This window comes from Rhamphochromis longiceps, linkage group LG6, assembly GCF_057381845.1.
Source record: "Rhamphochromis longiceps isolate RC_006_pf linkage group LG6, R_longiceps_female_GT1.1, whole genome shotgun sequence".
Lineage (NCBI taxonomy): Eukaryota > Metazoa > Chordata > Actinopteri > Cichliformes > Cichlidae > Rhamphochromis > Rhamphochromis longiceps.
In genome coordinates this window covers 36598063-36625491 of record NC_140562.1, presented here as the reverse complement: position 1 = coordinate 36625491, position 27429 = coordinate 36598063, and the positions used below count along the sequence as shown (strand labels likewise).

The following is a 27429-nucleotide window of genomic DNA, read 5'->3' as shown; positions in this document are numbered from 1 at the left end:
ACCCCTGACAAGTAAGATAAGATCAGATAAATGAAAATAAAAAAATCCAAGTGGACGTCACAATCTCACTAAACATCTTCGTATATCTCATCTCATTCTTAATGTCTTGACAAATTTTCCCAGGTTATTTTTTATATCAGATCACTAAGAAGAATTTTCACACCTGCCTATTTGTAACTAAAATCCTAGGCACGTCAAAAAACAAACAAACGCATGCATGTCTTCCTTTGTGGTTGCTTCCCTCGGGATGTTCCCCTTGTCGTGCCTTACTTTTGTTTGGGGTTTTGATGGATGCGAGTACTGGCGAATGAGGGCCGCCCCGTGCAGCCTGTGAGCCAATCGGGACGGGCCTCTGACGGGCAACTGGGAACAGTTCAGGGGGAGATGGCGCCCAGCTCGAAATCTGAAAAGGACGACAGCAAACAGAAAAGCCAAAGAAAACACAAAGACCATGTCGTGAAGCTTCTTATGCGCGGAAAGGTAGGCATGCATCAGCAGGACCTGAAGAGAAAGGTTTAGAATGAGCCGTCAAAGAGAAGGCCTCTACGGTTTCAGGAGCTTCTGAGGCCAGCTAGGAGCTAGCTGCTAACTAGCACCGCGGCTAACTTAATAACAGCCAACGGCTGGCAGGTGGCTAATGCTCCAAACTGTAAAACAATGCAGCTTCCCTGCTCTATGTTATGATATTTATCCATTTTACTTCCCAAGTTGGTTTGCAGATGGCCCATACACATTTTAATGCAACCGAACCGTGTTAAAGTGCTAGCCACTTAAGCCACATTTGTAAAGGTCTATTTGATCTGAGTTTTAACTTTACCAGTCAGCTTTAGCGTTTATTCAACCGCGGCAGCACACCTCAGATTTAATGGCAGTCTTTGTGCATCAAGCGTAATTCATGTACTGTTCGTGTCGTCTTACTGTGCTGGGCATTACACGAAGATGAAGCACAGCAAAATTGCAAAGTATTTTGGGCTTTATGTTACACCGTGTGCTAATTAGCTATATCTACCTCCACTGTGGTTTCTTTCCTGCAGCTGTCAGGGCAGTTTTCTCAGCGCCTGTTCAGGAAGCTGCCACCTCGAGTGTGTGTACCATTGAAGAACATCGTAAGCGAGGAGTTCCTCAGAGCAGGGTACGTATGTGTTTACTGCATTGTTTTACTGTGATTAAAGAACCTTGACTGGCACAGTATGCTTCATTACATGCATGTATACCACACTGGCTGCATCTCAAATAGACTGGGATTATTGGTGACTGAATCAGAGCTGTTGACACTTGTGACACATGGCTGTCTCTTGAAGTTATGAGGGTTCAAAGATGCTGGAAAAAATTTGTTAAAAGCACCAAGTTTCCACCCGCCTCTGGTGTACTTTCAGTACCTGGTACTCAGAAAATATTTATAGTATGAAAATAAAATTTTCCATATGTTCTTTGAATATGATAACATTACTGTATTTTTTAAAAAAGGAATTAGCAGATTCTGAGGATGTCTGGTGGGTAATTGTTGTTATTTTGTATTGTTCATTGTGGAGCATCCAGTACTTTATCTTTTTGTTTTCAGGCACATCTTTCTTGGCTTCACCAAATGTGGACGCTACGTTCTGTCTTACACCAGTGATTGTGGAGAAGATGATGATTTCTCTTTCTATACTTATCATCTTTATTGGTGGGAGTTTAACCTGCACAGCAGACTCAAGCAGGTAAAAAAAAAATCTAATTGTAATATATAAATATAATTGTAGAATTTATTTTTATTTTCTTTAACTCCTTTGGTTTCTCTTTAGGTCCATCATGTGCGACTGTTTGCAGGAGAGGAAATCTACAGTGACCTGTACCTTACAGTATGTGAGTGGCCAAATGATCACTCCAAAATTGTCATCTTCGGCTTCAAGTAAGGAATGATAATTATTTTTATGAATGGCAAAAATAACCTTATTGCAAGCCACAGGTAGTGATGGCTAAATTATGTGTTGGTGTGTATGTTTCTGCTAAGTACACGCAGCTCCAACTCAGTCCTGATGAATCTAATGATGAGTGATGAGAACAATAGAGACATCTACATCACCATCGCCTCCATGCCACCTCCTAAACCTTGTGCTCAGTGCTGTCCTGTTCCTTCAGTCACTACTATACGCACAGGTTAACAAAAACACATACAGAGCTACTACTTCACCACTCTCATTACGTTTTCCTCTCTCACTCTCATCAGACATCACTTTTTTTCCACAGGAAGTGGTGAGTGTCTTGAACACGGATATGTGCTCAACAGCAGGTACCAGGTGGTATATCCGTTCCCCACTTTTCAGCCAGCTTTCCAGCTTAAGAAGGACCAGGTCATTCTGTTAAACACTAGCTACTCTCTTGTAGCCTGTGGCATCTCACTCTGCCCAGGTAAGACACACACAAATAGTAAAATTGCCACATTTCTCATCTCTTTATAATGCGTCAGATAAGATTTTTATGGATTTAAGATCACCACATTATGAGTTTCCTTATCAATGAGTCCACAAGGGTTTACGCAGCTGAAAACTTCAGACCACCCAGACTCTGCAGACTGTGCACATACACAGACTGGTAATATAATGGATGCAGTTTCTGAGCATAAAAGAGAAAGGCAGTGTTGGAAGATCCTCAATTCTGCATTCATTCTGTTTGCCAGCAGGCAAGTGATTTTGCACTGGTTGCAAAATCACTTACGATTGCAAATAGGGAAATTGCTCTCATCTCCCCTAATCTGTGACTTCAGTAGACACTTACAGTGGGGCAAAAAAGTATTTAGTCAGCCACCGATTGTGCAAGTTCCCCCACTTAAAATGATGACAGAGGTCAGTAATTTGCACCAGAGGTACACTTCAACTGTGAGAGACAGAATGTGAAAAAAAAAATCCATGAATTCACATGGTAGGATTTGTAAAGAATTTATTCGTAAATCAGGGTGGAAAATAAGTATTTGGTCACCTCAAACAAGGAAAATCTCTGGCTCTCACAGACCTGTAACGTCTTCTGTAAGAAGCTTTTCTGTCCCCCACTCGTTACCTGTATGAATGGCACCTGTTTGAACTCATCATCTGTATAAAAGACACCTGTCCACAGCCTCAAACAGTCAGACTCCAAACTCCGCCATGGCCAAGACCAAAGAGCTTTGGAAGGACACCAGGAAAAGTATTGTAGACCTGCACCAGACTGGGAAGAGTGAATCTACAATAGGCAAGCAGCTTGGTGTGAAAAAATCAACTGTGGGAGCAATCATCAGAAAATGGAAGGCATACAAGACCACTGATAATCTCCCTCGATCTGGGACTCCACGCAAGATCTCATCCCGTCATACCTCTGTCATCATTTTAAGTGGGGGAACTTGCACAGTCGGTGGCTGACTAAATACTTTTTTGCCCCACTGTAGGTTATGAGTCACACGTTTCAAGTTCTATAAACCGTGATGTTGAGTTTGTAGATTTTTTTTCTGTTTTTGAGTCGCTAAGCGGGTAAAAGCCTGTGAACGTGTGGTAGTGCTCGGTTTCTCAGATGTGCACCTTGCTCATCACATCTCATTGCAAAACACCGAGATGGTGACAGTGAAAAGACTCAGAAGTTTTGCAACCAGAGGGTCATATCATGCTGGCTATCTCTCTCTCTCTCTCTCTCTCTCTCTCCCCCCCCCCCCCCCTCTCTTTAAAAAGAATATTTTATTTTTGCTGTCAGGATGTTAACATCAGTTGTTTTTGCTTTTTTAATGCATGGGTGCATGGTGTGTCCATGTACAAATATCTTCTTTTTTTGTTTGCTTTGTTAATTGTAGGAGCATATATGTTGATCATATCCAGAAACACGGCTGTTCATAGACACACCTTAAACAGCAACTCACTCTTATCTCCAGATAGGATTAGAAGGAACAGTGCTACACTGAGTAGAGGCCTAAAAATGTTTGTGTCTTCAAGAGTAAAAAACCATCACAGTGATGTTTTGCTGTCTGATTTTATCATTATTAGTTTTTTCATTCCTTTTTCTTTGTTTGCTTCAGGTAAACAGGGTCAGTCATCGCAAATCCTTTACACAAAGAGAGCAGCCCTGTCAAGTCAAGCTTCGACGTCTTTTTCCTCCTCTTCTTTGGTCTCTTCTTCCTCACTACCTCAAGAATCTCCTGAACATCGACTTCCACCTAGCAGACCCACTCCAGTCCCCTCATCTCCTAGCCATTCACAAGCAGCGATGCGAGCCCGGGAGTTTGCTGCTGACCTTTTCAGGCGAGCCCAGGGAGGAGGGAAAGATGGTGAAGGCCAGGGGGAGAGGAGAACGTCTGATGGTGGTGTAAAAGAGGCAGTACAGTCAACTGGAGACAAAGGGACCATTGCAGAGACTGTGAGAGAGGAGGGTGGTTGTAAAGGGTTGAGCGTAGAAGAGAGGACTAATTTACTACAACCATTAACCTCAGGTGTTAGCCATAGTCTGCCACAGGTATCGGAACAAGTGATGTCTCCCGCCTCTTCTTCCTCATCCCCGTCAGCCACTCCAACTATGTCTTCATGCCAGGAAGCCAGCCCCAGTGAGCCTGGATATGTAAACTACTCACGCCTACACTACCGCTTACAACAGCCAGGGGCAGCAGAGCAGAATGCCGGAGGTGAGAGATGATAAAAGACAGAGTCAAAGAATGTGTCCAGTCAGATCCAAAGATGCTGACTGGTATTTCTTCCTCATTTGTTTTTCTAGGTTATGAAGATGATAAAGTCCAGCTGCCTTTCACAGTCACAGATCTGAAAGGACGTAACCTCCAGCTGGTTACAGGGCCACACAATGGACAGGTAGGTGTTGGTGCATGTGACTGTAAAGTCAATGGAGAACATGTATGGAAGTAGCAGTAAGGAATAAGTAAGAACTGTCCTGGGGATGTTGGAGTTACAGGGCTGAGTAACCAGAATGGACATGAATTAGACACTTTGAAGACAAAGGTAGAGAGGCAAAGCTGAGATAGTTTGGACACGTAGAGAGTATTTTTGTGTGTGTGGTTGATCATGAATTTGTACTTTTTGTTTTGCAGAGTGTTTGTGTTGAGCAGCTGACTCTGGATTTTGAATATCTAATCAATGAGGTGATCAGGAGTGATGCTGCCTGGGCCACACAGTTCTGCTCCTTTAGTGACTATGATGTTGTGATATTAGAGGTCAGCGCGCGCACACACACACACACACACACACACACGGAGCTCAGGGCACTCGCATTGTCTAATTTACACCTGACTCAAGGTTGCTGTAGCTTTTATGAAACTTGTCATATATGCAGACTGTTTTTATTGTGTTTATTATAAAGTCTTACAGTATTAAAACAGTACTTTCATGTTGCATCACGGCGTGGACTGCAAATACCAGTTCTCATTAAACCTTTGGGTCTTCAAAACTAAGCTGTGTAACTTATCAGTCAGCTGACGCTGCAGCCACTAGCTGGTTGTTTTAGTAAGGTACGGTGACTGTTTGTTCCAAAATGTTACATCATCATCTGCAACTGCAAACAAAAGCAAGAGAAGTCCATAGACTAGTTGTTCCACTTTTTTTTTTTAATACTGGTTGCTAGTGACGGGACACAGCTACAACATGTAGACAGCAGCCTGCAAAACAACTAATCTGATATTGAGTGTGAGCAATATTATGCACAGCTCAAAGTGTACATTTCAGCGACATTTAAAATATGATTTGATTTTTAAAGAATGTGAATCCTAGTTTTAAACAGTCCTCCGCTTTCTCTCCTCTGAGTCAGGCTGGTGTATTGCATTGTTTAAAGTTGATTCTAATAGTGTGTTTGTTACTTTCCAAATTGTAATTGATCTCAGATCATGTTGGTATTTATATCTTGGGACTTAATTGAAAAAGTGTCATCCTAAAAATACCTGCCTTTGTGAATCTTAAACTCACTTTTAGAGAACATATTGAGCCCTAAATGAAGTAATTGAAGGTTAAATTCGTTTTTTATTATTGTAATATGGCCTGTAGTAATTTGATTTTGGAGTTAGGAAGACACTTGCACATGCTTCGTTCCTAAAAGAGCCTAGTTATGGTTACACTTAATTACTGGTATGCTGCTGCCTCTACAGATCATTGTCTAGACCAGGGGTAGGCAACACCAGGCCTCGAGTGCCGGTGTCCTGCAGGTTTTAGATGTGTCCTTGATTCAACACAGCTGATTCAAATGGCTAAATTACCTCCTCAACATGTCTTGAAGTTCTCCAGGGGGCTGGTAATGAACTAATCATTTGATTCAGGTGTGTTGAACCAGGGTGAGCTTTAAAACCTGCAGGACACCGGCACTCGAGGCCTGGCGTTGCCTACCCCTGGTCTAGATTCACTTTTGCATCTAATTTATTGTCCAGTACACATCACAGTTTGACTAGTATTGGCAGGGATAGCTCAGTAGGTAGAGTGGTTGCCCCACGATAGGAAGCTTGTGGGTTCGACCCCACTGAACACCTACCCTGAGGTACCCCTGAGCAAGGTACCGTCCCTACACACTGCTCCCCGGGTGGCTGCCCACTGCTTCACTTAAATGCAGAGGAGTAATTTCCCTACGGGGACTAACACATACACATTATTATTATTATTATTATTATTATTATTATTAATATTATTTGTATATTTTTAACAACAAAGCCAAATGGAGTAAAGTCTTCCTGATTTGTCACAAACCTACACTTAAGATTTTTCCCTCGTTTAGACCTCTTAAGGATACTTGTATTTTTGCAGAACTTGGAGGCATAGTGTTCTCTTATTTTGCACCTTGGTCACAGAGTAACCTTCATAACAACAAGAACTAAAGGTTAATGTTTTTGTTTTGCTGGTGGGTTTAAAGAACTTATAAATGATTCTGTAACTGAAGAGTGCAACTGTTGCTCCAGAGGTGGATTTTAGATTATGTGTTGCTGTCTGTTTATGGAAAATGCAGCTTTATCATTTTTGCAGGCTTTTGTTTCCTTGGTTATGCTTCCCTTGAAAAAAGAGATATTAATCTCAAGGGACTTTCTGGTTAAATTAAAAATAAAAAAGCAAGGCTTAAATACACACAGTCAGTGTTTAAGCCTGTTCAGTAGATTGTATGAATTTTTTGCTTTTTTTTTTTTTTTAATTTCTAGTCCACTAGTTTTCTCCAACTAGGAAATTTCTGATTTCCTTAATTTTAATTTCATACATTTAGTGCATGAACCATGGAAGAACACTTTGCATGTAGGTAACATGTTTTTGATGTGTATCAGGTGTGTCCAGACAGCAACATTGTGATGATCAACATTGGTCTGCTGTTACTAGCATTCTCCAACTCTGACGAGGAGCACTGCAGGTACTTCGCCTGCTCTTTTACCCTAAAGCACCTCGACCCTCACCTGTTTGACCCGCCTTGGATTTTTGACCCAGTGGCTCTTATTGTTTTCAGGCCAAACACATACCATTCCAACCTGCAGGTTAGCTGGGACCTCAACACGGGTGTATGTCGCACTGTGGGTGTTGGCGACCTCACAGAAGTCAAGGGTCAGACAAGGTGAGCCCTGCAAGCCTGTACCACATACACAGGTTCTCTCTGCCTCCTGTTTCTCGTTAGTTCAGTTGTATTGAAAGGTTTTGTCTGTCCGTCAGCGGGACCGTCTGGAGTTCGTACAGGAAGTCCTGTGTGAACACGGTGATGAAGTGGCTTGTCCCCGAGAGCAGCTCCCGTTACATCAACCGCATGACCAATGAAGCTCTCCACAAGGGTGAGTATATAGACACAGAAACAGATGAACATAAATCCTCCCAAATAAATCTGTCAAAAATAAAAACTGCCAAATGTTAAGTCCTTTTTGGAGAAATGAGACCTTAGTGAGCTGTAAGATAGAAGATCAGAATAAACAAGAGAGCCTTTGACTTTCTAGTCCCAAAAAAATACTGCACTTTCTTTCTGTGTTTAGGACCAAACATTTGACAGCAATAGGCTTTCTGTGCCCCCTGTTTAGAGACCAAAAGCACATCAAAAACATTAAAAGATGAGACTTCTCAGATGTTAAGGACCTGTGTATTTGGACTAATGTTTCTGACTGATTGAAAAGATGAATTGATTGCTTTGTTTTTAAGTATATGGGATGAGTTTTTATGTTACCAATGATGAAATCACATTCCACCTCATCTATTAAATTACTAAGCTTAATACTAGAAGTCAACTGAGAAAAAAGTAAAGACTGATCCCCTGCGCAGCTTTAATCCAAACTCATGTTTCTTCCTTATACTGAAAAAGAAATAGATTTGACTTCTCTTCCTTAACCCCCTCAGGCTCAAATTAAACTTTTTGTTGCTAATGCACAACCAAGTCCTGCAGTGGTACTTTTGAGTAAAAAAAACTCATAAAATATGTATGTGGGGTAATCAGGTTGTTAGTTTTTAACTGTTGCAAATCTGCAACGCCTGCCTCCAGAGGGTTAAAAACGTCTTATTTTATTTTATTTTTAGTTTTCATCTTTTGTATCAATAAAAGAAAAAGAGAGAGAGAGAGTTAAGTCCCGCTCTTTTCTCACCTGCAGGCTCATCTCTGCAAGTGTTGGCAGATAGTGACCGGTGTACCTGGATTGTATTGTGAAGGAAGAAGCGATCCACATGTGTCCAAACAACATAAAGAAAAGCACACAGAAGTACACGTTGACATGAGCTCACCTGCAGTATCGACCTTAATCGGAGGCTCCGTTTGTAGCATGTGTTGCTAAAGCCGAACAAAGAACCAGATGAAATACTGTAAAGGTTTTTGTGTGTTTTTTGCAATTGTGTACTGAATTGTTGTAACAACCAAAACCAAGAGCTGGACTGAACAAAGACTTCATTTTTACTTTTGTTTTTATACATTAAGGCAGTTTTATTGTCAGTGAGTGTGAGTAACTGAATGTATGTGATATCTGTACAAGGTGGGTGTATGAGAAATTTAACAGATTTTGCTGCTTCTGAACTAATTTCTTATCCAGTGTGGACCAGCTCTGTCCAGCTGTGTGTAAGGCTGCAGTATTTGAAATTTGAAAAACTCTACTGCTTCACTTGATTTCTGTTTTTGTTTTTTTAAAACCCTCGTCAGTGGAACCAGGAGTCACCTGCTTAGCTGGCTGCTGTCGTGCTGTATGAGTGACAGCATGGAATACAGACTGTATTCTGCTGGGATCTTTTGTTTAAATAAAATGTTCAAAAGCGTTATGAGTGTGCTGTGATGATAACTGGATACATGAAAATAATCCAACAGTCTGCAGAGAAGATCTTGCCTGGAGGGGAAATAATTACCACAAAAGTTGTCATGTGACTTCAGCTGAAGCAGTGCTGGTTCCCTAACTAGAACCATTTATATACAAAACAGAACAGGCCCAACATTGGAACAGACCACACTGTCTAATACTAAAGTTACATTAAAAGACTCAAAGAGCTGGTTTCGCTCAAGGAAAACATACACAGAGAAGAGGTAAAAGTACTCCACATGTTTAACCAATTAACATACAAATAAAACACAAACGTGTTTTGTTTTTCTTTAAACGTCGTACAGTCTTGTCAACTTGTGAGATCTGCATGATCCATAAAGCAACTGAGTTTTGGGTCTGTTAGTGTAGTACTGGGTATTTGCAGTGAGGCTAAAAAGGTTCCATGAGCTCCTAACCGTCAGAATTTTTATTCTTTGTTACATTTTCAGTTTGGTCGTCTTAAGCCTAAAGACCTTTTGGACTTTTTATCAGATTTTGTTCGTCTCCTTCTACAGCCATAAAACATCTGTATAATTTGACATTTATACCTTTTTTTTTTTTTTTAAATTTCACTAGTTGAATGTATTAATAGAACAATTTTGTAGACTAATCAATTTTAATACTACAATGTCCCAAATAATTTATAATTTAAGTACAGAGAAACTTAAATTTAGGTTTACCTTTTACTGTTCATTAAATGGTCCCTGATCTTCTGTCTTTTAGCTGAAGTAGACCCCCGGGCCATCCATCAGGTCTGACTTGTACAACCTGAGCATTAATTTGTATAAGAACCAAAGAATGAATGAGGGACACGATCAGTTCTGCAAACTCCCACCAAACCAAACCTGAATCTGAGGTTTAACTAATGGATGAACTCCCATCCTCCGTGGCATAAACTTTCCCAGGCAGGTTGAGGATCATGATCCCCCTGAAATGGCTACATGATCAAAGGTCTGCTGCCTTAGTTTGCCAATCCAGAGGAACTGCCCCTGACAGCCGATGTTGCGAGGGGCATCAGTGGCAACAGCCCCACAACATCTAGAGCAGGTCTTCTCTGAGCCCTCAGGTTCTCTTTTTCCTGAGTCTCCGTTTGACTTATTTAAACCTAAGAAAAAAATATTATGAAAACAAAGGTGGTCATTTTTTGGGACAATTCCATTACAGCCTTTGTTTCATTTTGAGGACTCCCAAACCAAACTGCCCATCCCCAAACCAACCTCCAGTTGGAAAATGTGGTTAAGAAAGAAATTCCAAGAACAACACAGGGAATGAAGGAAAAACAGTCTGGCACAAGTTTTGATAGCAATCACATCTCTTTAGTTATAACAGTGAGAATAAAGCTACAAACATTGATCACAGGTTTAAGTACAAAGGTCTTCAGAATAACAGCAAGAACCTCGTTCAGAAATGGTTCTGCAGCACAAGCAAGGGACAGAATCCACGGCACAGTTTGTATGACATCGCAGTTGGCGGTTAATTTTAATTCGAGTCAGATTTTTGTAGCCTGCTCTCACATATATATTTATATATAAATGTAAACATACTTTTTTTTTTCTCCTTTGTTATGTTCTTTGGTGACATCTTTGTAATCAGGTGGTCCTGAGGGACATCCCACTACCATTATAATATTTTTATTTCTTTTCCCCTCAGTCCCACAGTCACACATTGCTGCTGGTTGAGCGTGTGCTCTTTGAGGGGGTTAATCTTAAGTCACCATACTCACATGCTTGGTCCATCATCACAATAAAAATATAGCTCAAGACTCTGGCTGGTGGACATACCACGACATACTTATTAAGGCAATAATGGTTAAACAACATACGAATATTTTGGATATATTACGGCGTTCACAAAAAGGTACATAATATAAGTTATCTACAAACGTCCAGCATACACACTTTCTGAAAATAAACATCTACTCTTACACTACAAAAACTTTGAGATAGCTGGTACATCTAGCTGGTACAAAGATTGCAAAATATGTGGAGCTGATCAGGTGGGAAAAGCTGGGGGGGGGGGGGGGGGGGGGGGGTTGCACTCGAGTCATCTGGATGTTTATGTGTGAAAGAAAGATGTTGATGAAAGAAAGGATGGATGAAGAAAAACAAACCAGGCAGAATCATCACAAAACTAGACGATCAATTTTTTTTTTCTTTTAACAGCTACAAAAAGTTCATGACAACACCACGACTACTTCACAGGACCATCATTTATTGAACCACCGATACAGAATATATAGAGCACAACCTTTTTTTGTTAAGCCTAGAAATCTCTCAAAAGGCACAGCGTATCAGTTAGTTGGCCAAATGAATAAGGAGTCACATTTATAAAGCCAAATACCTTTCACTCAACAAAAATTCATGATGCAGTATCATTCTAGATGCTACTCTTAAACAAATATATTTTTCAGACAATATCATTCATTCAAGTCCAGCTCCCCTGCATAGTCATTGTGTTAAAGGTAATTAAAGTGATATTTGAGTTTAGAGGACAATGAATCTCTCCACAGCAATCAGGTCAGTGGTTAAGGCGGGATGGGAGGGAATCAAGAATATGCGTATATATAATTCAGGCTGGGCAGGAGCAGCCACTGAAAAGGCAGGGAAGGCACAGGGAACGAGGGGGGGACTGTGAAATGATAAAGTGAAGGTAAACATAAAGGCTGCAGCACAAACAGTACAGCAGAGAAAATTTGGCAAAAGGCCCTCCCACTTCCTCACCACAGACGACCAAACATGCAAACCAGAAGCTCACATGGTGCGACAGAACGAGATGACATGATTTGAAACTTAAAGCAAAGGCATGTGTCAAGCATTGTGCTAACCGTACAGGTGATTAGCTAAGGTGGTGTGCTGTCGGTCTCATTGAGCGTGTGCAGGCTTAAGTTTGTCCTGGGCTGTTTGACTGGCGGCTCCATCACCTCCTTCTCATCATCAACCGCGCTCAGAGAGCTGGACTGCAGCACCAAATCTCCAGTGTCCTCCTCACTATATTCATCGTCATCCTCCTCCTCTTCTTCTGAGACATGAAAGACAATAAGTAAATACCACGGTGCCATGCTGAGTGTTGGCCTGTTGCAGCAGCTACTGTGCACTTTTGTTTTGTTTTTTGTTTGAATCTCTAATGCATACATATTTCATTTGTCTTCTCTTTGTCTCACCATCTTTTTCTTTTCTCCCCCTAAACATGAGTTCTTCCTCCCCACCATCTCTATGTAATAGCGCCTCAAGCTGATTTTATTTTGATTAAAATTGGATCAAACCACCAAATTTAAAAATCTGTAGAAAAAACAAAACAAAAAAACCCCTTTATATTACCCACAGTTTCTTATGGATGATCTTCAAACTTCACAACAATATACTAAACATTACATACTAAAGTATACCATTTTAGTATGTAAGGTCAAAGGTCAGGGTAACACAAATAAGGCAAAAGTTCAGCACTTTCGTTGCTTTAACTTAAAACATGATTTCATGACTTCACAATGATGCAAAATATACTTTGCTCCATTTCCATATTAACAATACTGATATCACCATAAATGACCTCTAAAAACCGCTGATGTCATCATATTGTAATAAAAACTTCTCCTCAGTGGGGACCTTGTTATTGTTTGCATTTAAAAAAAGAAAAAGGTGTGAACTCTAAATCTGTAACGCAAAGAGTTTCATAAAAGATGGACGAGTGTCTGAAAAGTGAAGTCAATGCAGAAGTGCATTAATTCAGCATTCTTTGTAATGGCCAGCAGGGGGCAACTGCTGTGGTTACAAAGTAGCAAAACGGCTAAGGCTGAGGCTGGTGCTTATGAGGAATCCTAATAAAAGAGTATTTAAGGAAAACCATCCTCATTTACCTTTTTCAATATCTTGAGAGGTCCGGCTCTTGACAGTACTGGCAAACTGTGTCCATGGCAAAGAAAGCACATTTATAAATGTTTGTGAAGGTTCTCATTTATAGACATATTTATAAACTTAATTCAAAAGTGGAATACAAGTATGAGTGTGTGTTCAGGTACATACTTCTGCCATGACTGCTATGGGAGTTTCTCCTCTAGCCTGAGCCACTCTGTGCTCGATTAGGTAGTACATGTACTCATCATACAGCAAGCGGATCAGATGAAAGGACCCAAAACTTGCAGCACTGCGCAGAGTCAAGTCCCGGATTACCATAGAACTGGTGAAGAAAAGAAAAGATTCAGAAAATGTTTCTTTAACATAAAACTGCATCTTTACAAAGCCCATTTTCCCCCATTTCCCCTCACCTGTAGAAAGACCAGTTGAGCAGGAAAACCTTTGCAGCCTTTGGCAGGGCCATAGGGTTGTGCTCATAGGGCTTTAGGACCTGGGACACAACACTATCTAGCCAGGTAGCCCACTGTTCCAGAGAGTTCTGCTGCTGCAGAGTCGCTTTAAAGTCTTGCTCCAGCCTCTGGATCAAACGGTCTTCACACTGACAAACCCAGGATGCCTGTTCCTGAGGGGGACGCAGGCAAGCACAGTGAGCAATCTGCTGTTTTATTTTAAAAAACACTGATGTACAGCAGCAGGTAAGCGCAGGAGACACAGACGGCAGTACTGGCAGACCTGTACGTTATTGAAATCAACCCGATTGAGGTCAGAGAGCATCTGGTTGATCTGAGCTGAGTTCTGGAGGACGGCCCGGGCAGCCTGAGCCAGGTGGTTCAGACTGGTGTAACGACGCAGCGTCTGGGAGAAAGAGCCAATGCACACCACCTGAAAGTAAAAGCGAGGAGAAATAAAGTACCATTGTCAAAAAGAGCCATAAAGAGGACAAGTCACATTTTTCCATCACAATATGGCAGCACTAAAAACCACCAAGTCAGAAAATACATCACAAATCCCACTTATCAGCTTACATTTGGTGATGTAAGGTGAGCTAAGTGCTAAGGGATGCACCCGTGTATTAAAGAAAAAGCTCTAAATTAAAACACGGATACAGAGCTCAGTGTAAAAAAAAATAAAAATACCTTTATGCGAACCATCTCCTCTGGGATGTTCATCATGGCACCTGTCAACCAGTTTTCCAGACTTTTGGCAAAGTTGCGGATGGCCTGAGTTAAGGCACCTGATGGCGGTGATGCAGAGGAAAGATGCAATTTACAGGGATATACAAAAACACAGGAACACTTCTCTCCATTTTAAATGAGCCGCAGTGTATAATTCTTACATACAGTATACATCACTAAAACAGCACTGAAACGTATTCAGGTGGGTTTCGCAGAAAATTAAAACGTTTCTACATGACATTATTAACTTACTTGGAATGGGTCTCAGTACATCAGGGATGAGGATCTCCACCAGAGTCTGGTACAGCAGGTTGTCGCACTCTCTCGTCCAGCGTAGCACTGGCTCAAACTTACACAGCACCACCAGGCACGATTTGGGCAGTCGCTTCTCAGACTCGTTGTGTCTGGGTGGGCATGTGAAACAGCTGATCAGCTTCAGTTTCAGCAGGGGATGCTTGGGTGCACACATTTGAGTGTGTTTGCAATACTTACAGGTTGAGCGATTCTGCATCATTGCTCTGGCTAAACCTCCAGAATGATTTCCACAAGGTCTCAACAAGAGTGAACTGAAGGTTGACCATCACATCCAGAATAGCCTGCGAGGATCACACTTAGCATCACAGAGGTGTTCATGGGACCTGTATGTATAACACTGCACAGCTGGATGCTTGTATTTATGTTAAAAATTTCAAGTAATAGGCTCAGCGAGTGAAACCCGATGCTAATTTACACAGGATAGAAAATTAGAAGAAACTGGGCTGGATAAACTTAGGGGTTGCATCAATGTCCAACATAAAATAAAGATTATTTTGAACTGTGTGAATCATCCAAAACTACTTTGTGAATGAGCACAACTTCACTTCAGTGTTTCTGTTTGCATTTCTTCGGAAGCTGATGTTACTGTGCTTTACAACAACTACAAGAACCTTGCTTTTTTCAATGACAAAATGAAATGGCAAGAGAAATAAGTAAATAATGGCAAGAGAAATAAGTACACACACATGGAAAGCATGTCTATTATATTCAGTCTCCATGTCATTTCTTTTGTCTAAGCTGCATACCTCACAGTGTTCTCTGTACAGAGTCTGAAAGGCCTTGAGGTGCTCTAAAAGGATCCCATCGGGCAGGGTTCGATCTTGAAGATCAATTTCCACAAAGTCTGGCAATTGCTTTGATGCCTCTGCACATGATAATGCACAGGAAACAGGAACCACGGAGAGTTGATTCAGTATCATTTGAAATAAAATCATATCCATCCATTTTTTAAACTGCTTATTCAATATACTAAAAAAGAAACAATGATGAACAATGTGCAGGTGTTCCTCACCTAGGAACTGCTGGTACTGTTGCACCTGGGCCGAAATGTCACAAAGTGTCGAGCCCTGCTGTTGACCTATCCCGCCTACTGTGCCGTTGGTGATCCCCTGTGGCTTCTGAACTGGCTTTACCCTATTTGTCACATCATTCACACAGAAACAGAGCCAGAGTTAATGAATATATGAATATATGTGTGCATTGTTCTATTTTTACATATTTTTGTTTGAGTGGATCTTTTCACACAAGGTGTTCAGTTTTGACAAAATAACGTAAAACCCGACAGGAGGACCAGTTGTGGATAAGAACGAAATGTCATCCATGCATAGAATGAAATCATAAACCACAGGAGGAATATTTTTCAGCAATGATGTACTCTACTAGTATTTCATACTATATTTAGAAGCTCAGTACCTGTAATGGCTCAAGGACAAGTTTTAGAGTGCATGGGTGGCTACCTGTTTTTCTGTGAGAAAGGCTGCTGCCTCATCGCCATGTGCTGTTGTTCATCCATCAGTCTGAGCAGAGGTGACCCGGATTTGATCCTCAGACCATAGTAGTGGTACTTAGAGTTCCCTCTGAAACATACACAGGAAAAAGTTATGATAAACCCTTGAGAGACTGGTCTTGCACAGTTCGTGTATGTGTGTCTGTATGCGTGTTTTTCTGTACCTGGTTCCTAATCTCCGTGTACGCAGCCCCATGAAGACAGACCTGATGAGTTTTCCAAAAGATGCAGCATTAACAGGTTCTAGTTTCTGTTCCTGGCAGTGAAGCAGGTAGTGGTAGTAGAGGGTGCAGCGAGGTAAACTCACCCCCTCAGCCCCCTCGTAATTATCACAGAGCCACTGCACCTGGGGAAAAAGGACGTCACAGTATTTGAACCTTTGGGTGGTAGGCTGTCACGGATCATAGAAATGCTTCACTTTCAACTTTTCGACTCACGGTAGCAGGTGGGGCACGAGAGTTGGGGCTGGAGTAACTCTGTCCTCCTCCTCCTCCACCTGCTGTTGGAGTTCCTCCTGCTCCTAAGACATAACCTCCTTGAATAACGTAACCACCTCCACCTGCAGCAGCTGCTGTGCTGCTGGCTCCTGCTGTTGCCACAGAAACTGGCTGTGAAGTCACAGATCCAGTGATGTCTGACTCAGAGCTGGGCGTGGCCTCGTAAAAGGTGGAGGCGGACGTAGGAGGTGTCTGGGAATACAGGGGCGACTCGGAGAAGGGGTAATTGTTCGGTCGACTGGACAAGAAAAGACACAGACAATGAAATATATCAATGGCTCTGTGACGAGCAAAGTTTCAGAGTGTGTGTAACTGAACGTGTGAGCATAGAGCAAACAGACAGACAGATCAGGTGCTTTACTACTTACATGGTGGGTGTGGTGAAAGTTGCATCTCCTGCTCCATCCACATATTGGATCTGGCCAGAGTACACATGCTCTACCTGAAAAATTAGCAAAAAGGAGATTAACACAATTAAAGGGTTGCAAGAACTGAATGAAGTCCTCCTTTAGCATAGAATATATTGGACCATCCTCCTAAAGGAAAGGAGATGGCACCCCACATCTCACAATTTAAAGTGTCACACTAACAGACTGTGCTCAACATGACTAACAGTTGCATTTTCCACCTAATGACATAACTCAGCAACATGCAGATATGTTTTGAATGTCCCACTTTATTAAAATCTGCTCCTTATGATGGTGTTGCATGAACAACTGTGAAAAGCACTCTATAACTAAAGATAACTAATGTAATTAAAGTGTAATTGAAGTGAAGGGTGCAGTGAAACTTAGCGTGCATCAGTTATGCTCTCGATAATTATTCGTATTTTACTTATTAAAGCAGATAGTAAATATTGTAATGACGGAAAGACAAATCGACTCTTTAACCGGAACATAAAATATGTGTGGGCACAGTGTGAACAAGACTGCTAAACCTTTTGATTTCACATTTGTGACTGAAAAGCTATATTCTATTTTTTTTTTTTAATTCTAAGGAGTTACTATACAAGATGCACTTGTTATAGTACATTTCAACTCAATGAAATGCAAGCTTAATACATGCTATGCTGGTGTGACTACTAGGTAAAAAGCTGCAAAACTGTTCTCTTTCTACACATCCACTTGGCATGAAGTTATCTTTCTGGCAATTTCAAATTGGTTGCAAAAATATTCCTTAAAACATTTATACAAAAGCAATGTCTTAATCTTCATCAGGCATTATGAAGAAGACAAGCAGAGCACGCATTCGTTCACCAAGTTCAATATTTGATTTGCTTTCATCGAGTCCTGAAAAGTAACTGTCTCTTTGACTGCCCACGAGGTTCTCCCGGTCTTCAGTAATATCATACTGTGCACTCAACATGTTGATTACACATTAATTAAACCCAATTTGTTAACTTAATTGTATGATAGCAGGCTATTAAGGATTACAACTAATGAAACAAAACTGGCAGCGGTGTGCTGTTGCAGATCAATGTACGTGGTGTGGCATGACTGACATGCTGATGAAGTGATGAGAGGAATTATCTTCCTTACCTCTGGGGTTATATGCACAGACTGTAGATTGTTGACGTGGCCTGTCTGATTCCTCTTGGCTGCCTGAGACACGGCTTGCAACACTGACCTCTGTTGATGTATAAAGCCAGAGCGTCAGATTGAAAGTTGAAAATTTCTTGTAGTGTTTCGTGAATGTCATTCCAGTAAGTCCTGATCAAAGAGCAGTCCCACAGTATGTGTGGTGTGCTCGTTGGTGTCCACATTGTCTCCAACATACAGGGGGATTCCCATCATAATGAATATATGTGTGCATCTTACCTGTGGGGTGGTCTGCACTGATTGGACCACCTGAGTAGGTACACCAGGGGCGGGCGGGCTGGAGTCTGACAAACTGTCACTGGAGGGCACAGAGTCATCTGTGGATGAAACACAAAAGGTAAAGGAGAAAGGTTTCATTTGACGATCAGGCACATTTAACTGAAAACCCATCCACCCCACCATCGCTTCAAGCGAAGCACTCACGACAGACTGGTTCCAAATCGTAATAACAGCCACCACAGAACATCTCGCAATCAAGTTTCTTTTTTTCCTCTACTGAGGAAAGATGGACAGTGAGGAGGAGGAGAAGTGTGTCTGTCCAATTCTCATTTCATCCTTATATCTTGTATGCAGAAGGGACAGCCTTGGACAGCTAATCTCCCCAGATGGAGAGAGAAATCCCTCCATCTTGTAAACATGGAGATCAGATGAGAGGGGAAAAAAGAGAGATACGTGTGGGTTGACAACAGCGGGAGAAAATAGAGAACGGAGGTTGGGTGGAGGAGAGGGCAATATTCACTTGTTTTTATTTTTCGGGTGAGAAAACGTTTTACTTTAACCACCTTTACTGTTACTCCTGTTGTGATGCTCTTACTCCAACCAAGGTTGAACACTGTGGAAATAGACTACCAGTAACTACACTTTGGTCAAGTCATAGCTGACTAATGCCCAATGTACCACTCAGTTGAATTTTACATTATTATAGCTAAACGCTCTGGCCTAGGTGCTTGAAAATGATAACTCTGATCACAATTTCACCTCCCATTTTACAAGAAAAAGTTTTTTATTCAGGCAACAACATCAGTCTGACAGCTAACTAGTCACCTGTGTTTGGTGCAACAGTATAAATCCAGTCTGTCTGTGGTTTGGTGGATACATTTATACAAGATTTGTCAATCCTGTGTAAAAAGGATGGCTTGCGTTGTTTAACCTGGTTTAGGGCTTGTTTGTAACCCCAGCCCAAACACACCACTTTAGAATTCTATTGTTTTCATCAATTGGTATAATTAGTACAGTTGATAAGTCAGTTATTTGTTAGAGAACTTTGCTTTTATTTTTTCAATCACCTACCAATAATCCAAGCCTATACAACCTGAAGGTTACAAGGACCATAAATATTTTTTTCTCGTTTTACAGCTATATTGTTAACTATTGAATAATGAAAATGTAAATGTTATGTTCTAGACCAGACTGAAGCAACATTTAAGAAACACCATCTAAACCTTACAGTGCAAAACAACATCTAGTCATATATTATGACTCATAATTATTTGGACAATGCCAAAAGTTTTGTAAATTTGCCTCTGTACACCACCCCAATGGATATGAAATCAAAAAATCAAGCTATGACTGAGGTGCAGATTTTCAGTTGATTTTTTTTTTTTTTAAAGTACTGTATTAACCGTACAGCCATGACTGTATAAATCATTTTCAACACCTAAAAAAGAAAAGTAATTGGACAACTTGGAAGCAATTTAATGGAAAGGTGAAGACAGTTCCTTGTTATTGCATGACAAATTCATTAACTGTGCTGATACTGCTTAGGCAACTGTTTACTGGAACATTCAACATGAGGTCTACTTGTCAATCTAAGCATGGGAAGCCATCCTTAACCTGAAAAACCACAATAAACCTATCAATAAACCTATCTGAGAGACAGCAAAAACGTTAGGAGTCATCAAATTAACAATCTGGTGCTTTCTTAGAAAGGAGGGCTGATTTTGCCAGGTCAGCAGCAACAAAAGACCTGAAAGACCACTACAGTGGATGATCACAGAATTCATTCCTTGGTTCCAGCTTCAAAATATCTAACTCAAGAGCACTCTCAAAGAGTAAACGTCTACATTTAAGAGAGCTTACAACAAAGTGCACACCACAAAATGCATTCAAGAACAAGACGTCCACATTAAACTTTGACAGAAAGCAAGCGCCTACACAGTTCTTTGGACAGATGAGACCAAGATTAATGTGTGCCAGAATGATGTGAAGAAAAAAGTCTGGAGGAATGGAGAAATAGCTCATGTTCGGCAGCTTACGACATTATATGTTAAATATGGTGAAGATAATGTTATGGAATGGGGATCTATATCAAACAGTGGAACCCAGTCATTAGTGTTTAGTGATGACGTGACTGCTGAGAAAAGTATCAGGATAAATAACGATGCATACGGGGCTATAGTCTCTGCTCAGATTCAGCCAAATGTTGCAAAACTAATCAGACGGGGTTTCGCAGTGCAAATGACCATAGTGCTGTGGATTATGACCCAAAGCATACTGCAAAAGCAGTATGAATTTCTCAAGGAAAAGAAATGGGTTATTCTTCAATGATCAAGTCACCTGACCTCGACCCAAACAGAGCAACCTTTCTGTTATTAAATAATGAATGCAGGGAGATCCACGAACAGCTGAAGGCAGCTGCAGTTCCAGACTTCAGGTGGCCATTGGCAGGATAGGATCTCATCCAAGTATTAGAAAACACTCCTTATTTTTAAAACTGTCTTAGTTTGTCCAATTACTTTTACGCCTCTGAAGATGTGGGGCTGTGTGAAAAAATGGCTATAATTCTCAAAGAGTTAATACGATTTTTGTTTTGTTTTTTTGTTAAATTACAAAAAATGTGTCAGTCACTAAATACTTATGCCCCTAACTGCATAATATTATTCATGTTATAGAAATCTTAAACTATATTTCCAACAAGCTATCAAAAAATTGAAATACAGAAAACAAACATGCACAAAGTCTGTTCTTTTTACTGTAGTCCATGTTCTAGATACTGTTACATTGTGTACTTTGTATTCCTACTTTATGAGGCAGAGACAAGCCCCAGGCAACAGGCCTGTGAGGCTCTCACTCTGGGTGAGAGGGCACAGCGTCACTCGATACTGGCAGGAAAAAAGATCTACAAATAGAAGGCCCTAAAATAAACATACAGATGGGCACTGACACTGGGGTCTCTTTTCATTTCCTCTAGTTAGCATAACTTTTTAAAATACTGATTAGGTTTTTTTGACTAAGCTTTTGTATTTATTTAATAGAATACATTTTAAAATAAGCCATGGCTGATTGAACTTTTCCTAGATAAGAAGTACTAAGCTCAAAAGTGTTATTAATCCATCTTACGTCAACTACCTTCATTTCTACGGTAATGTCTAATTTTGTACATTTGCTACTATGATTTGCAACTTTTGTGGCATCCCAACCCAAAAATTTCTGGTTTTGTTTTTTTTCTTTTCTCCAAAAGAAATTCAACAACTGCTAGGCAGAAATTTAAAGACATGTTGATGTAGAATAAATATTCTTAAAATCCCCATACGAAGATCTATGTATAACAGTAAAAGCAGCAGAAAAGAGGTTCAGTGAAGTTTCATTCATTGGCTACCCATAGTCCCTAGTTTCCGACTATTAAGGCAAACAATCCAGTGCACATAGATTGTCATCATAACGCATCACCATCACACCGCACAGGTTCATTCTACATCAGTGGGTTTTCTTTCTTTTTGGTGGGACTTTCCACCAACAGACTGCCTGTGCTGAGATAGGTTTACCTTGGTGCCTTTTTGAGAACCATCCCACATTTGGACATTTTTGAAGACTGAATGTTACTTAGTGTCACTGGCGAAAGCTTCCATTGCCGACACAATCTGTAGACTGCATCTGTGAATCATCAGTAAAGTTCTTATGGTAGTCCCTCCAGTAGCCAGTGGATTCAACTTTTGGGAACAGGAATTATGTAATGTCTTGCCAGTACTAGCTTTTTGGCACTAACACCTTTTTATTTTATTTTTTTTCCCCACAGGGGAAATGTGTGGAACCGGTTCTACAGTAGGCACCAGTGCTGCTTCGTTGGAAAAAAGGTATTAGATATCGGTTTGACTTCTTCTTTCTTAAAGAGATAGCAAGAGATGACAGAAATCTTCTGTAATAAGACTGATGGGTGATCAGGAAACATCAATGCAAAATTATTATTTATTATTATTAATAGAATAATTATTATTACTTCTGATATTATGCTCTAGGTATTCTAATTGAGATTGAAATCTCATTTTCTGTGTAAAAACATAATGCTTGGATATCCAAGCATTATGTTTTTAGTGTTTGTACAACACACATGCACTGACATCCCTTCATAGAAGTTCTGTTATTCAAATACCCACGAGCAAGCCAAAGTTTGCCACATATCTGGGCGGTTCTAGCCCGGGAGGTTAGTGGTTTGATCCCCGGCTCCTCAACTTCACATATCAAAGTGTCCTTGGCCAAGATAGTAAAATCCCAAAGATGCATCCATTAGTAGTCTGTGAGTGTGTGTTAGGTAAAGAGCTCAAAGTGCATAGAATATAGTGCTGTATGAATGCGTGTGAATGACTCAATCTGGCTTAAAGTGTAACGAGTCTTTGAGGAGACAGTGGGACTAGGAAAGCACTGCATAAATACCAGATCACGAGCATGAGGTTTGCGAATGTAATGAGCTTAAAACATTGATTTGAAATGCAAAAAAAGGTGAACAAGGCCTTGTGTTTTACATGCCTCACCCAGCTATTCATTTCTGTGGAGGAAATTCCCTCTTTCTTTCAAGTACAACAACACAGTTCATTCACAGAGTGACAAAGCGATGAGTCTTCCTCCACAAACAGCATCTGGGAGAGCGCATTTAAAGACAAGCAAAGAGTCACTGTAGTTGTAAAAAAAACATTAAGTGTGTGATACAAAATCTAGTGATTCTCAGTGTTTTTTCAAGGAGTAGTTTTTTTCTGTTAATAAAATGTGTTTTGAGGGTCTAATTGTCTTGTCGAAATCAAAAAGCTTGAATCCAAGCCAGTATTCATCTGAAACATTAGGGACAGATTTATGGGATAAATACCTCTCCTCTGATCATACAGCCTAGTGCTCAATCTAGAATTGGCTCCACACATTTCTACAAAACAAAAAAACAGCTGCACCCAGAGTCTGAAGTAGAGATGCCAGTAGGTACAAGAGGGGCTGCTGCAAGAAATTTATCACCCATTTGCTTCCACATAAGCATATTAATCCAGTTTCTGGTAGACAAACTATGTAACACAGCTGTCTAGAGACTTTATCCAACAGACACGTGGCGAAAAAAAAAATTCTACTAGTTTAATCTAAATAACACTCAACCCTGCATGCTGCGCTAATCATTGCCAGAGAGGGATGGAACACTGCTGTCAGCCTTCAACAAAGTTTACAAGAAATCTGTGAAATTTATACATTTCACAACTATATAGTAAACAGTGTCTGCACACAGACAGTTTTCATTTTCTTTTCATTTCTTCACTTCTTAATTCAGCAGTGGTTTGACTGTGTAAAACTAACTGCCGGTGGATGGAAGTAGAGCAACAGATCACTTTCCTTTGCATTTAAACAATTTTATCTTCATTTTCAACAAGACTTTTGTTGGCATTTTAACATAAAGATACTGACTGTGAGAAAAAAATACTCATTAGTGAAGCTTCATTCCAGCCAGTTATCCAAACATTGGCAGCTGACCAGTCAACATGCCTGGGCTACGAGTTCATTGGTAATGTTGAATCCTGGTGTGTGTATGTGTATGTGTGTATCAGTCACTCCTAAGGTAGTCTCTCACCTGGAATTGTTACTATGATGTACTGAGGTGAGCTGCTTTGACCATTACTCTCCTGGACTGGAGAAGGCTGAAGATTAGGGTTCACGTAGTGCTGTGTGGGAGTAGTCAGAACCACAGCCTTCTGGCTCTGGGCTTGGGTGGGCGGAGCCTGAGAACAAAGTGCATCCTGTCCAGTTTTAGAAGCAGCAGTTGACTGGTTAGCTGACGAAATGGTTCCAGAGGCTGGTGGGATCTCGGACAGGAAGTGTGCAGTCTTTGCGGATGAGGGTGTGGTGGAAGCAGGTGTTGCTATGGTTACTGTGTTGGCCTGCTGAGGCTGAAGGTCTTCGGAGTATCCAGAAGTTGCCATGGCAACCAATGCTTTGAGGCACTGGTTTTATGGATACAGAAAAAATAACAGTCATTAATGAAGGTGCTATGAACATACACAGAAATACACTTTGTTGTCCTATTATCTCACCGTGCTTTGACCACTCAGAGTGAGTGAGCGCTTGTGTGTGTGTGTGTGTGTGTGTATGTGTGTGTTTGTCCTTGTGTGCCTGTAACATAAACCTTATGAGGAAGTAGGGCTTTTGTCTGAGACTAAGCAGTAGTCTAAAGCCTTTCCTGTTTTGTCAAAACGGAAAGAACCAGTATAATCTTACAGCATAACAGATAACGCAATTAATCAAATTTTCAAAATGTTTCTGACTGACCATGGCCATGACATTTCATCTCAAATAAAACAATCAAAACCGCTGAGCAAAAAAGCAATTAAATTTACGGATTGTGGATAGTCCCGTGATTGCATAACCTGAAGAAAAAAAAAAATACTAGAGGCCATCCTACTGCGCGAGAAGCCAATCCTGCGTGAACCAACATGCCACACAACACAAGCATGAGGCACACCGACCTCACGACAGTCACTTCCACTGGATTCAATGTCAGCGCAAGAAACTTTTTCAAAGTCACTAAATGATTATGAAACATAGTGCAATCATCTTGTGTGCGTTTAAAACTCATTAAAAACCCAGTGGTGCGTGTGTAGTTTGGTGTGCGTTTCGGTATTTAATCTCTTTAGTCAGCTTTTGTTTGAAATGTGAGTTGAGAAAGTGATAGCTCCCCCCTCTCCAGCTAGGAGATCGCTCACGTTGAGTTATGACGTTAACGCAAGCTACCCAACTGCTAGCTAGTCACGTCGATAGCGAATAAATCTACGACCACGTTACAAATCTCGCCTCGTGAGTTTCTCGGTAATCGAAACTGTGACAAACAACCTGAACATTATGACAAAATAGCAGAAAAAAGTACGACAGGCGCCACAACACACCCGCCATCTTGTGCTCTTATCAAAGATCTGACATCGCCATAACAACGGTCTACGTTTGGAAGGAAGCTAGCAACCACTTTCATCACCTAAACGCTCGAGCGATTTTGCTCGAGTGTTCGCGACTGCACAAACACACGCACACACACAGTTCACCTAAAATTAAATGGAAATTCAGAGATAGTTTACTTTTCACCTGTTTGTTCCGGTTTTGTCCTTTTTAGGCGTTAAAGTTTTTTCCTCTTAGATTTAGGTTGTTGTTGTTGACTCCCGTTGCTTAGTTCTTGTCGCCAGGACTACCGTGACTATGGCGCCGAGCCTTCACCGGGGCAACTGTTGCTACCCTCTTGTCGTTACCCCTCCCTCTGCTAAATGTTGGTTGGCTCTGTAAGGAGGTGGTCGAAGCATCGGTTGGAAAACTCGACCGTTGATTGGCTGGTTACACCTGTCTATCACGTTCGCTAGATTCTAACGTCAAATGAACGCTTGTAATGTTACTTTTTTTGATTGCCCAAAATGTCACACAGATTGGAAATGATGGGATGTAAATTCATTCTTATTCACAGAAAGCGGTGGTTATCTCTGTCCCCGTGTGTCTCTCTTATAAATAATTAGTATTCGATGATGATAATGGGACGTTCACAACTGATTAGTCACTGTGGGGTCCACTGAAATGTCTCTTTAGTGTGTGTGTGTGTGTGTGTGTGTGTGTGTGTGTGTGTGTCAGCAGTGAACAGCACCCTTCCTTGGGGTACAAAGATAGTGATCTTAGTCCCATGGTAGGCAGAGTTAATGGTGATACTGTGCTGGTGTCAGACAGCCCAATCAAAATGATGTGAGGGACAGAAAGGCCACTTAAAGGTCACAGGTGATGAGATTCCCAGTGGCACTGTTGACATCACCTCTGGTATCGTTCAGCATTTTAATCACAACTTTTCTTTTCCTCTGAGTGCATTGTTGCCCGTAAAGGTCTCCAGCCTTATCTCGAGGTATGACGAACACTGGAGGTGAGTTCAGGTCCTCCTCGCTGATGCTAGGCCCTATAAAAGGTGGAAAGAACATCCAAAAAGAAACACAAACCACAGAGACACTTAAACATACCTTCGAGATACCTTCAGTATTTGTTCAGCATCATGTGGAAGGCAGCGCTCTTGACCCTGGGCTTGTTGGTGGCTCTGGTAGACAGGGTGCGCCCCAATGACGGTCATCCCTCTTTTTATGGGGTGAAACTGTGTGGAAGAGAGTTCATACGAGCTGTCATCTTTACCTGTGGTGGTTCTCGCTGGAGGAGAAGCGCAGAAGACTCGGGTAAGACGGTGTGATTTTGTGTGCTGATTTTCTATAATGTGCTTTGTTTTCAAAGAATTAAACTGCAATATTGACAGATTTACTTTTTATTCTTTTTGTCAGCATTTATTGGAGAGAAGACCTATGATCCATGGAAGGCAAATCCCATCCCTCAACTTATGAGCGAGCAAGATCCTGCAGAATCCGAACCATGGAAAAATCCAGCCTCTGTAGCAGCAGGACTCAGCCGCTCAGCTCGCTCACCGATAACAGAAGAGGTCCTGGAGGCTCTACGGAGCGCAGACAGGAAAGGACGGGACGTAGTGGTTGGACTGTCCAATGCTTGCTGCAAGTGGGGCTGCAGCAAGAGTGAAATCAGCTCTCTCTGCTGAACTTAAATTTTTCTAAATATACACCCTGTTCTGTTCAAAATGAAGAACTTTACTCCCATACGCAATTTCTTAAATGTCCACTTTCGTTCAACTACCTGTCCATAATGTGAATGTCTTCTTGATATTTGTTTGCTCTGGTTGATGTGGTTGTTTAATAAAGCTTTGCTTAGTTGATTATGAAATGTTTTGCTTCGTTAAAAAGAAGAAAGTTATAATAAAGATACTTCATGCTGTTAGAGCACTTCCCATTTTCCAAAGGACTGTTTCACAGTTTTGGTAAGTATTTCAAAATTAAGGAAGTGGTGATGACTACGAGTACATGGTTAAGTACATGGCCTGCGATTAACTGAATTATACCGAAGTCATTTTCCTTCCTTAAAATGTAGTTGCTTACTCTGATTCTGCAAGGGCTTACAATGTGACAGCCCTGCAGCATATTAGGCTTATGATGCTAGAGTTTTGTTTG

The 27429-nt window shown here is 41.0% G+C and overlaps 3 protein-coding genes across 5 annotated transcripts; 2 read left to right on the top strand and 1 right to left on the bottom strand.

Annotated features, from left to right (window-relative positions):
• The first annotated feature begins 276 nt into the window (after positions 1-276).
• dcaf15 (DDB1 and CUL4 associated factor 15) lies at positions 277-9180 on the top strand. The gene is made up of 13 exons (XM_085410487.1): positions 277-480; positions 1035-1132; positions 1562-1700; positions 1785-1891; positions 1994-2139; positions 2230-2391; positions 4019-4618; positions 4708-4799; positions 5036-5158; positions 7235-7317; positions 7411-7515; positions 7611-7726; positions 8528-9180. The coding sequence occupies exons 1-13, from the start codon at positions 292-294 to the stop codon at positions 8581-8583; spliced, it is 2016 nt and encodes a 671-aa protein (XP_085266613.1). The 5' UTR covers positions 277-291; the 3' UTR covers positions 8584-9180.
• A 1331-nt stretch (positions 9181-10511) lies between these two features.
• On the bottom strand, positions 10512-26513 carry rfx1b (regulatory factor X, 1b (influences HLA class II expression)). Of its 3 annotated transcripts, none has more exons than XM_085410484.1 (18): positions 26386-26513; positions 23979-24348; positions 18380-18477; positions 18101-18190; positions 16931-17004; positions 16503-16800; positions 16230-16411; positions 16016-16135; positions 15571-15692; positions 15305-15423; positions 14736-14839; positions 14496-14647; positions 14205-14302; positions 13801-13950; positions 13479-13690; positions 13237-13390; positions 13071-13116; positions 10512-12235 (listed from the first exon to the last, which is right to left on the bottom strand). In XM_085410484.1, the coding sequence occupies exons 2-18, from the start codon at positions 24325-24327 to the stop codon at positions 12057-12059; spliced, it is 2547 nt and encodes an 848-aa protein (XP_085266610.1). In that variant the 5' UTR covers positions 24328-24348; positions 26386-26513; the 3' UTR covers positions 10512-12056. The 3 variants fall into 3 exon arrangements, with proteins under 3 accessions (XP_085266610.1, XP_085266611.1, XP_085266609.1); XM_085410485.1 differs by lacking the exon at positions 26386-26513 and adding an exon at positions 25481-25646 and having other exon boundaries at positions 10512-12232; XM_085410483.1 differs by lacking the exon at positions 26386-26513 and adding an exon at positions 25481-25645.
• rln3b (relaxin 3b) lies at positions 26392-26979 on the top strand. Its single transcript, XM_085410486.1, has 2 exons — positions 26392-26592; positions 26695-26979. Exons 1-2 carry the CDS (start codon positions 26418-26420, stop codon positions 26961-26963), a joined length of 444 nt encoding a protein of 147 aa, XP_085266612.1. The 5' UTR covers positions 26392-26417; the 3' UTR covers positions 26964-26979.
• Positions 26980-27429: the final 450 nt, after the last annotated feature.